The sequence below is a fragment of the Aedes albopictus genome, chromosome 2 (genome assembly GCF_035046485.1).
Source record: "Aedes albopictus strain Foshan chromosome 2, AalbF5, whole genome shotgun sequence".
NCBI classification, from domain to species: domain Eukaryota; kingdom Metazoa; phylum Arthropoda; class Insecta; order Diptera; family Culicidae; genus Aedes; species Aedes albopictus.
The window spans coordinates 21,714,854-21,727,051 of record NC_085137.1 but is presented as its reverse complement, the minus strand read 5'-3'; the positions used below and the strand labels follow the sequence as shown (position 1 = coordinate 21,727,051).

At 39.4% G+C, this 12,198-nt stretch overlaps 2 protein-coding genes across 2 annotated transcripts in view; both read left to right on the top strand.

Annotated features, from left to right (window-relative positions):
• LOC109429600 (protein sickie) overlaps positions 1–12,198 on the top strand; it is a gene marked incomplete in the record, with an annotated part of 611,771 nt that overhangs the window by 37,304 nt on the left and 562,269 nt on the right.
• On the top strand, positions 6,318–7,098 carry LOC109408562 (uncharacterized). Its single transcript, XM_062849280.1, has 2 exons — positions 6,318–6,448; positions 6,517–7,098. Exons 1-2 carry the CDS (start codon positions 6,371–6,373, stop codon positions 7,066–7,068), a joined length of 630 nt encoding a protein of 209 aa, XP_062705264.1. The 5' UTR covers positions 6,318–6,370; the 3' UTR covers positions 7,069–7,098.

The following is a 12,198-nucleotide window of genomic DNA, read 5'->3' as shown; positions in this document are numbered from 1 at the left end:
ACCATGTACCAGGCTACTGTCTACTAGTGATCATGAAGGGTTGAGATCTACTTCGTCATATGTACTAATTGCCGTCATATCAGTCAAAAATAGCCAATGATTACAGATATTACAACATACCTTTGTCGATGGCTAGTTAGACGGAAGCAGAAAGCGATTTTATTCTCGGTTTGCATACGACGAAGGCAGCCGCACCCTAGCAGCTGCTAGCCGAATCGTTAAGCACCGTTCAATTTTTACTTCGCCAGATTCACTTGTTCAACTAACCTTCAATTCACATCCCACAAAAGTTGTGTGACACTTCAAAGTTGGGCAGAATGCAGCAACCCTTTTTCACACCGGTTAAATGTATGTTTATTGTTTACTGTTGTATTCGCCTAGGGGTGTGTGGAATTTCAGCAAACGAAACATCATATTTCACAAACACAGAGATAAATTTCGATGCACTGTGATGGCGTTTTATGACCTGCCCAGATACACGCTTGTCACAGAACAGTCACGGCAGCGTAGGTTTTTGTTGTACAGAAGTCACTGTGACTGACTTCTATCAAATAAATACTTACTTGCTAGAAATAAATCACAGTGACTTTTGCGCAACAAAACCCGAGCAGAAGGGCATACCTTACAAATACCATGTGAAGAGCAACATGTGCTCTAATACCTAAAATTGTTACTGCTGCATTATTGTGCGAAATGTTATGAGAACATCACAAAAACAATTGGAGGTATTTGAGCGGAGTTTGGTATTGATGTAGTATTTGTTAGTTTAGCAGTGAAAATAACCGAAGAACAAGATTTGCGATTACATCATGAAGTCATCGAACATATGAAATATTTAATAACATAAAAGGTTATTAGTTTATTATTCAATAACTTTGGAATAACAAATACAGCAATTGAAATTTTAGGTATGCATTCATTATTGAAATAACAAGACTTGTTATTTTCTAGCTGTTATTTATACAAAATTTTGGTATTCGATTTTGTTATTTTGCCTCTTATTACCACCTAATGAAGGGCATATCAAAGTATGGTAGTATTTAAGATAAATACCTTGATAAGTTATTCACCTGTTATTTTCTTCTGCTCGGGAAACCTGCGCCGCCGTAACACTTCGGTGACAAGTGTGTTACTTGGGTGGTGGGCAAAAATATTATTTGAAATATTTTGATCGATATTTTAAAGCAACACCCATCTCAATTTGAAGGCTTTATTGCCAATCGTACTTAAAACATTTGATTTGATTTGGATTGTGAATTTGACCAATTTTTGGAATAAGCACCAACGGTCAAATAATATTTTTTGACCATCCTATGAACCATAGTGTCACGTTGAAGGTGTGACGAGAGTTTAATTCAGGTTGTGCCCAAAATAGACACGGACTAGACGAAAAATAGTATTCGAGGGCCAATTATTTAATATTATTATTTAAGAAAAATAAACATCTTTCACAATATTTTTCCACGTGATGTGGAAGCTAATCTTTAAATAAGTTATTGATTCCAAATGGGCCGAAGCATTTGGCGAGGTGTAAGAATAAACTCAATCATTATTGGTCGGTGCTTAGTTAGACGGGAATTAAATAAAAACTATAATTTATCTTAACTGGTTTTGCTTGTGAGATCAATTTTTGCTGTCATCCGTTAAAAGGGCACGAATACCTCATTCATAAATCGACGATCGATTCCGATGACACCGATAAAAAGATTTAGGAGCATTCCTCTTCTTGGCATGCCAGCTCCCCTGAACTACTTCGACAGCGCACCACCACAGTGTCCCAAACTGTGGGTCGCGACCACCCAGGGGGCTCGCCGGCCTTGACCAAGAGGATCGCGAGAGACTGTTGAATATTTTACTGCAACAGACAACAAATGAGGAAATTTCTATGGTGGGTCACGAAAAATACGTCTGCTGGCAAAAGGGGGTCGCGCATCAAGAAGTTTGGAAATCCATGCCATAAATGCTTGGAGGAATCCTCAAAGACGTTCTTTGAATATATACCAGGAGGAATGCCTAGAGAAATCCCTGAAAGAATCGGTAGAGGTATTCTGGAGAAATCCATGGAAGAGTCTCTGAAGGAATCGCAGGCAATAAATTCTTGGAGGTAGGCCAAAACGAGTTCTTGGAGGAATCTCATGAAGAATTTCTCCAAAAATTCCAGGTCAAAATCTCTGAAGGTATTCCTGGAGGAATCGCCAGAGAAACTTCTGGAAGAATCACAGGTAAATTGTCTTGAATAACCCCACCAAGAATTCCTAGAAAAAATCCCAATAAAAATCTCTAGACGAATACCGGGAGGTATCATAGTAGGAATTTCTAGAATAATCCTAGGATGGATTGCTGGCGGAATCTCTGCAAGAATTTCTAGTGAAGCTTCATCAGGAATGCCTGGAAAATCCATGAGAAGTTTATTAAAGAAATATCGGAAGGAATCCGTTAAGGAATACCAAAAGAATTCACTGGAAGAATCGATAGAGGTTTTCCTTGAGAAATCCATGGAGAAGTCCTTGAAGAAATACCAGGAGGAGGCATTTCGGATAACACATAAACAGCTCAGAATGATGTATCTTGAATCACATTTGAAAAATGCAATCCGGAACCGCTAGAATCAATAATCAGTTTGTCGGTTCCAAAATGGCCAGAAGTATTCCATACAACGTAAAATTAGCACACAATGGTGTATTTTTAAAACCACAATGTTTGAAATGCCACACTACAGTATTGAACCATTTCCAAAACTTCGCCCCGGAACTGGGTTACGGAATATCGATAAACCGATTCCAAAATTTCCAGATGTATTCTAAATGACCAATCATCGTGATAATATGCTATAACTTTAAAATCATGAAATTTTATATGTCGCACGATGGTGTTTATTCATCATAGAAAAATGAACCCCGGCACCACCGGACCCGATTCCCGTGAAATACGCCTATTGGTTCCAAAATGGCCAAAAGCATTTCGGATAACACAAAAACAGTTATGATGTATCTTGATAAATCACGAAGTTTGAGGTTTGAGGCATCATGGTATTGAATCATATTCAAAAATGATCCCGGAATCGGTTCTCCAGAACATCCGTAAAACTGGTTCCAAGGCACTTAGCGACCGGGATGGACTTCCAGACATATTTTTCTATCATTTTAGATCATTTAGGTCTAAAATCTAAACTGTTCTCATATCGAAAATCCTTTTTTTCAAAAATGGCCCATTTTGATTCCGGAATAACTCCGGAACCAGGTGGCCATTCCAAAAATGCCTAGAAAAACCCTAAACTAGAAGAATATGCGCTTCTTGTGTCAAAATTTGGTTGAAAAATATTGAAAAACAAAAACGTTATAGCTAAAAGAGTGCTTTTTTCGCATTCCCGTTAGGGGGCTTGGTAACGGAAGAGTTAATCGCAGTCACCCTTATCAACCATCAGCAGTTCACGAATCAAAAACCCTTTTGTCCGGGTACCACCAAAAGTCCTGAATGGAATGTATGGAGTTCCCCATCATTGTCCTTATATCGTAGCCGGGTCGTTTGCCGAAATAATCGTTCGTTTTCTTCATTCTTAATTTTTCGTGATATTTTGGAGGATCATCATGCTACCTTACTGGGATTTGAGAACCTACATCACTGCTGGCATGGATTAGATCACTCACTTGCAAAGCGTTACACTAATTTGCTATTTTCTCAGCGCAGAATCGTGCAATCAAATATGGACGACTTTTGGCTAGTGGTTTTGTCTAAAAGTTTGCGAAATAGAGTTGAGGTCGCACGCGCATACCGAAGTCGTGAAAGAGCTGCGAAGGCAACTCTCCACGAGGTGAATTGAAATTACACTCACCTCGTGGCGAGTCGCTTTCACAGCTCTGTTACGACTTTGGATACAGGGGGTAGACAAAATGATCGGGACATCATTTTATCATTTTTCAGAAAATGGTCTTAGCTGTAACTATTCGAAAAGTGCATCAAATATTCACAAATTTTTACTGAAACTTGGTCAACTAGTTGTCTATCAATGGTCAGAATTTGGAAGAGATCGGGCTGTTCTACATGAAGTTAGAAAGTCATAATTATCCGATAGCCAACTTTGGACTACTATATCTTTGGATTCAATGAACTGAATAAAATGAAATTTGCGATCCCAACTCTATTCGGCAAACTTTAAGATAAAATCATTAGGCAGGACGGCTTCTGCCTCACCGTTTCTTGATTGCAGAGTCTTATACTTGGATCCCCTCCACCTTTTGTCGAAACTACATATAACCTATCCCTTTCTGCCTTTTCTGTGCACAGTCCTGATGGAATAACTATTGCTACAAATTCCTCCAAAATTTCTGACCAATATTCGTCTCTTTATTTTTTCCAAAAACTTATAGAAATTCATCAAGAATTTTTCTTCTAGGGATTCCGACTTCTTCTTCTTCTGTATGGCTCTACGTTCCCACTGGAGCTTGGCCTGCCTCTCTCCAACTTAGTGTTCTTTGAGCACATCCACATCCACAGTTATTAATTGGAGGGCTTTCTTTGCCAGCCATTGCATGAATTTGTATCTTGTGAGGCAAGCACAATGATACACTATGCTCAGGGAGTCGAGAAAATTTTCCCGACTGGAACGGGAATCGAACCCGCCGTCTCCGGATTGGCGATCCATAGCCTTAACCACTAGGCTAACTAGGATTCTGACTAGTATTCTCAAAAAGATTTCTTTTTATGTCTTCAAAGATTTGTTTCTAACATGCGTTCTTTTGAATTTCTGTTTTTTTTTTCTTTGCAGACATTTTCTCTCACTCATAAATACTTCTTGAACACGAGAATGAGCGGAATGAAAGAGGAGGCAAGTGCTCCTTCCATTCTTCTCTTTCTCGTGTTTGTTTAGAAGAGTGAATAAGAAAATAGAGCTGGCTACGCCAATGATTTTCATGAAGTTTGAATACAGTCAATAAAGGTGCTTTTTAGGTACCCCTTTTGATTGCTGGTCATTCACCTAAAAAGCTTTGGGTTTATTCAAATTTAAAAAAAAAATAAGACCAATGAAAATCTCTAGACCCTAGAGGATACCATCGTAACCTTCCCTTGTGAAGGTTATTTCTGATGAAAGTTGTATTCTCTAAACCTAATAATGGCACTCATGCAGTAAAACAAGTAAAAAGAAACAGTTTAGTAAAACCTCGCTGATGAAGTCTAAATTGTTTCCCAATAATTTTAAGAATGCTTTTAATGGAATTTTCAAAAAAAAACAAATAAAAAGAGTCCCATTATAAGTAATAAAAGAATTCACGAAGACAAAAACAGAAGGTTTTCGGACACTTTAAATGCGAAGGTAATTCTTTGCAAATTGCCCATGAGTAGATTTTAAAGATATTTTTTCAAATAACCATTGATCAAGTATAACAGGGTGTTGATATGGATGCTTACCAAGACGCTGTGAAACCAAGCCACGATAGTTGCAAGTCTTCGAGTTTTGAATTTTTTTTAATTTTCCAAATTTCTATGCTAGAAGCAAATGATTGTTAATTGGTAGTACATGTTGATTCGTTAATTTTTTTTTTCGAACTTCGTACTACGAGGTTGAAGCCGAACGATTTATGGCTGGTTGGATCTGTTCCGATTACACTGGATTTTCCTTAGGCTTGCAGTAAAATGATTAGTATGCAGGATATTTTCGAATTGGTGATTCCATTGGATTATATATTCATACTGTATCTTCGCACCTTACTGTTGAATAATATTGATGAATTCAAGATTGTTTATTCGTAGTCTATAATCGCTTCCGGAACTATATTTTTTTTACAGTGTAATGCGTACTACACGCACATAGCTAACACAATGCAGAAAGCGCTAATATGTGGTAGATCACTGCTACTGGAGAATTTCTCGATTGGATCGATGGAAGTGCATAGTGTTAAGGTGAATATATGACGAAGCCACAGCCCGAATTTTAAAGAGCACAAATCTGAAGAACCACGTGTCGGTTTGCTCTGAAAAGTTGATCGATTGGTCACCACCAGCGGGTAACCAATCGATCAACTTTTCAGCGCAAACCGACACGTGGTTCTTCAGATTTGTGCTCTTTAAAATTCGGGCTGTGGCTTCATCATATCTTCACCTTAAACGAGCTAGAAAAGTTAAAGACTCAAAACATCAGTTTAAAAATAGTTTAAAAGAAGAAGAATGTTGTTCGATTACATAAATGATTCGAACCTTGAACACACGTTTCCAATGTGGAACAAAACACGTTTTACTTGGTATCGGTTACTCCTTAACTTGCCAAAAACAACCACCAATTGGAAGAGACAAACGGCTAATAAATGCAATTAATTGAAGCAGCGTTCGGTTCGGTGTGGAATGAAACATATAAAATGATCCGTCAGACACCAAAATGGTATCACTCGCTTCAAGTCATCTCATCGGCTTAGTTCGATCCAATAATCCACTCAGGGTAACATCCAACATGAAGGTAAGTAACCTAGAAATCCATTCAATCGCACGTTAATCGGTTTGCTATCAATTACGTACCACCCACAGGCGTTCGTAGTGCTGTCCATGGCTCTGGCCATCGCATCCAGCGCGGCAGTTGACGATTCCGCCAAGAAGGAGAAGCGCGGACTCTGGGAACTGGGCTACGGTCACGACAACCTGGACCTGGACAACCACTACAACCATCACCATCTGGATTTCGACCACCACAAGGAAGTCAAGCATGTTTCGACCACCATCACCAAGAAGGTCCCAGTCCCGTACCCAGTCGAGGTCGAGAAACACGTCCCTGTGGAAGTGAAGGTCCCCTACCCGGTGCACGTCGAAAAGAAGGTCCCCGTCTACGTCGAAAAGCAAGTCCCGGTAGTCGTTGAGAAGAAGGTCCCATACCACGTCGATCGTCCAGTTCCCTACCCAGTTGAGGTCAAGGTCCCAGTCGTCCACAAGGAATACGTCGAAGTGCCCAAGCCATACGCAGTTCATGTTGAAAAGCCCGTTCCGGTGATCGTCCAGAAGCCGGTGTACGTTGAGAAGCATGTCCCAGTGACCGTGCACGTCAAGGAGCACCACCACAAGAACAAGCACTGGGGACTGTTCTAAGCTATTGGTGATCTATTAGTTGTATAGATTGGGAGAAATATATGTGATGTAGATTCTAGATAAAATCGTTTCTTGTGATTGGTTTGAAACTGTCACAATATCATTCTTCACTATTTCCAATCAAATGTAAATTATTTTTCCCAAAACACACAGTTCTAACAACAGCGTAACAGGTTTCTAAGCAGAATCATCACCTTTTGCTGCGAAACAGAAGGCACGTGCCGTCTTTGCAACCGCACCTGCACAAGTACGCAGTAAATTATTGCCATTACTCTCTGTTCTTTCTCATACCTACTAAATGACACCCCCTCAATCCACACTAAAATCGAATCTAAAATCAAAATGATCGTCGGACGATTTCATTCCATGGTTTTCCACTTCGACCGAACTGTACGGTGCGGGCACCTCCCCGTATCATCTCGGGAAAACGACGATATATTAGCGGCACGTGCCGATCCACAGTGCTGGAAACGGTTTGTCGCGCTGGGTATTATTCGAACGGTGGGCCAAGTCTCGTCGTAGCTATTTTAAAAGAGGAAACTGGAAACTGTGTGCGATATAGATCTATGCGTAATGTCGGCGGAGATGATATTTGACGGGGCACGTGTTGGATGCGAAGGAGTGATGAGTTGACACATGTTTGATGGAAGGCGGGTGCGGAAACGGAAAATTACGGTAACTGGTAGTTACCTAGTTCGATGAATGTGAGGACAGTGAACCAACTTTTTGCTTTTTATTCACAAAATAATATTGTTAATCTGCATAAACAGAAGTTGTGCTTTGTGGTAAAAAAAATCATTACGTTTTATTGAAAGAGCAGTGTATAATTAGTTCTGTACAGTATTCCACACATATTCCCACAATTAAAATATCCAACAAAGGCATTCATTCCAGTTAATCACGTTTGCAACGCTGCTGTCAGTGCTCTATTATTCCCCAATGCCAATAACCCAATCGACACGATCCAATTGATTAAATCAAAACATCCGCCGGGCATCGCTCATCCACCTGATGGCCCGAGTGACTGACGGGAGTTCATTCCCGGGTCAGAATCACACACAATCGGTCGGCGGATAGTTTTAATTAGCAGTCCCATTCAGTCTCCGGCGGGACGTGTTGCGAATGCCAACTGAAGCGAAAATTAATTTCCAACGAAAACTTTGGTTCGGTGTAGTACAGTTTGTCAGATAGTGGCATGCATTGATCTGGGTGCGAGAGAATAGGACAAAATTTTGAACCTTGCTTGAACCATTGAAGCTTATTACTTTTGCTCACTTTGAACTTAAGGTTTTGCTTCATGCTTACTTTGAGCATTAACTTTTTCCCACTTGGAGCGTTAAGTTTTGCTCACTTTGAGGTTACACTTTTTCTCACTTGTAGCCTAATCTTTTGCTCACAAGGAGCTTATTACTTTTACTCACTTTGAGCTCAAACTTTTGCTTATTTTGAGATGTAGTTTTGTCCACTTGGAGGCTAACGTTTTGCTCATTTGAAACATGTTATTTTTGCTCACTTAATGTTTAAACTGCTTACTCGAAGCCTGACTTGTTGCTTACTTGGAGCTTTTACTATTGATTCTACATTTCCTCACTTTGAGATTAAAGTTTTGCTCACTTGAAGCTTAAACTTTTTTCTCACTGGGAGCTTTTACATTTGTTCACTTAGAGCTTAAACCTTCTGCTCACTTGGAGATCAATACTTTTGTTCACTTTGAGCCTTAATTTTTAGCTTAGGTACTTTGAGATCACTCACTTGAAGGCTAAGTTCTGCTCACTTGAAGCAAATTAGTTTTGCTCACTTTGTTTTGAAAATGTTGTTTATTCTTCTTCTTCTTCTTCTTCTTTTTGGCTCGACGTTCGCATTGGAACTTGGCCTGCCTCTCTTCAACTTAGTGTTCTAAGCAGGGTTGAAAAAATCTTATTCAATTGAATGAATTTCTGCTGAACTGAATGCTTTTGACATTCATTTTCAGTTCCACTGTGAGATACTTGAAAGTGAACGCAGAAAAATTCAACTACTTTGTGCAGGTAATGACTGCACCATCATCAACACACGCTCTGCGCTGATGGATGCTTCATGTCAACACCGGCCGCATGAATGCGACTCGCCCATAAGCAAGCGTGGTGAATTTTTGTCGTTTGAGTGCCGGTCACTGGAAAAATGTTGCTTTTGAACCTCGCCATCTCCCCAGTGTGAGCGACGAGAGAATTTTTATTCTCTTTTCAATTGCCTCCGTGAAGGACAGGGGCTTCAACGTCAGAAGCGTTGTGGTGAAAAGACAAAAACAAAAACTCACGTTCGTGGGGAGCTTCGGAATTTTTGCAACCGTGTCTTAGAGCACTTCCACAGTTATTAATTGAAGGGCTTTCTTTGCCTGCCATTGCATGAATTTGTACATTGTGTGGCAAGTACAATGATACATTATGCCCAGGGAGTCGAGAAAATTTTCCCGACCGGAACGGGAATCGAACCCGCCGTCTCCGGATTGGCGATCCATAGCCTTATCCACTAGGCTAACTGGAGACCCTAAAATGTTGTTTACATAGTGCTTATATATGTTGCTCACTTGGATCTTAATCTTTTCGGCTTTTGAGTTTAAAGTATCGCTCACTCGGAGTACTTTTGCTTACTTAGAGCTTAAATGTCCAGCCACTTGGAGGCTCACGTTTTGCTCACTAGAAGCATATTATTTTTGCCCACTTGATGTTTAAACTCCTCACTCGACGCCTGAATCATTTCTCACTTGGAGCTTATTACTATTGCTTACATGGAGCTTATTATTTTTACTCACTTTGAGCCAAATCTTTTGCTCACTATGATATTATATTTCTGCTCACTTGGAGGCTAACGTTCTGTTCGCTTGGAACATATTATTTAAACTCACTTTGAGTTTAACGTTTTGCTCATTTAGAGCTTATACTTTTTGCTCACTTGGACATTATTCTTTTCCTCCCGTTGAGTTTAAAATATCGCTCGCTCAGAGTTTATAACTTTTGACCACTTAGAGCTTGTAACTTTTGCTCACTTTGAACTTAAACTTTTGCTTACTTTGAGATTAAAATTGTCCTCACTTGGAGGCTTACGTTTTGCTTGGAGCATATTATTTTTGTTTACTTGATGTTTAAAGTGCTCACTTGAAGCCTGATTAATTACTCACTTGAAGCTTATCACTTTGCTCACTTTCAGCCAAAACTTTGGTTCACTATGAGATTAAACTTTTGCTCGCTTGGAGCTTATTAGTTTTTCTCACTTGGAACTGAATATTTTGCTCCCTTGGAGTTTAAAGTATCGTTCACTCGCAATTTATTTATTTTGCTCACTTGGAACTTGTTACTATTGCTTACATGGAGCTTAACCTTTTGGGAATTAATAACTGATTTTTTTAAGCAGAGTACTTATTAGTTCTTGGGTGTGAAGAATTAGCCTAAGTTAAAATTCACGAATAAAAATAAATTAAAAAAAAACTTATTAGTTCTTAGATCTCTCTGGAGCCACCATTACCGAAGACCGGCGCTTTTGTTCCGGATCCGTTTTAACGTTTTAACTTGTTGTCGCGATGGTTTTGATTGAGTTTAAAGATTAAACTCCAAGTGAGCCAAAGCTTAAGCTCAAAGTGAGAAAAAAAAGTCCAAGCTCTAAATGAGCAAACAGTGTAAGGGTCATGTGAGCAAAATCTCAAACACTGAGTGAAAAAAAAAATTGAATAAAATAAAAAAAGCTAATTGTAAAAATGACCGACTAATTGGCAAAACTGTCCCTCTTCAATTGACTTCGCGGTCCGGATAAATTATGAGCGGGGTAATTCTTTTTCATCTGACGTTTCGGCCCTCGGTTTGGGCCTTCTTTAGGGAGGTCTAAAATAGGGGTGTTTTATTTCCAAAATTCACATTTTGCTTAGTGTTCACATTTTTTTTTAGAAAAATTTCTCTATAGGAATACCGCTACTTGTTTGTCGCTGGTTGCTTGGCGTAGCGTTATCGGGTTTGGTAGATTAAGTCTGAAAGGTGATCATCGGTTGATGTATGGGAGTTCTTAATACTTAACAGCGTATGTTTATCTTGTGTTGGCTTTTTGTGGGTAGATGGTGAGGATGTAGTTTTCCAAATTCGGATTTACCACTGCGCTGAATACTAACATGGTGTCTAGATACCGCCAAGCTACTGGCGACAAACAAGTAGCGGTATCCCTATTGTAGGATTTTTCTACAAAAAAAATTGTGATCCAAAGCAATATGTGAATTTTGGTTATAAAACACCCCTATTTTAGACCTCCCTTGAAAAGGCTCAAACCAAGGGCTGGACCGTCGAATGAAATAGAATCCGGACCAAAAAGCCAATGTAGAGGGATAAAATAAAAAAAATATTTTATGTCTTACAACATTGATCTTCAAGAAGTTAGAGAGGCAGTGAAATACAGACAGAGTCTCTAAGTTCGTTAAAAATTCCAAACATTACTTGCGTTGTTTTTAGGAGCCGACGCCTCCAGTGCAAATAGCTCATCCCAAGCATTTTATTATTTTTCTTTGGTCAGGAACTTCCATGGAAAAGGAAGCATATAAATAGGTTTAAAGCGATTGCCTAAGATAGAGCTTTATCAAACCGTTGGGCTAGAGAATTGGAAACTGAGAACAATTCCAACCGCAAGTACTCTGTCGTGTCAGTATTGTTGTTCCATAATACTTTCCGATGGTTTAGTCTTTCTGTCGCAAAATGGTCTATTTTACATATACTTTCAGAAATCGATCTCGGTTAGTATACATTGTTCGGAAACTCTATGAAAAACAACATCAAGTCAATATTTTCATGTTCAATTTATCAGCATATCCTGTCAAAAGCAGTTCCATGTCAATTTATACGCATAAAAAGCTGTCCCATAAATGTTGAGTGAGCAATTAGTAGTAACAAGTGAACAGTGAATAGAGTGAAGAGTGAGCAGTGCAGAATGTGGATTGAGTAGTTTGAGTAAGCTGTGAGGAATAAACTGTGAGCTGTGCAGAGTGTGGGGCAGTTAGAAGTGACAGGTGAACAAAGCGAAGCAATAAGTGAGATGTCGGCGTGATAGGTGAGGAGTGAGCTGTGGTAAGTGAGGGGTTATCACGTAATAGCAAAGAGTGTAAAGTGAGGTTTTGCA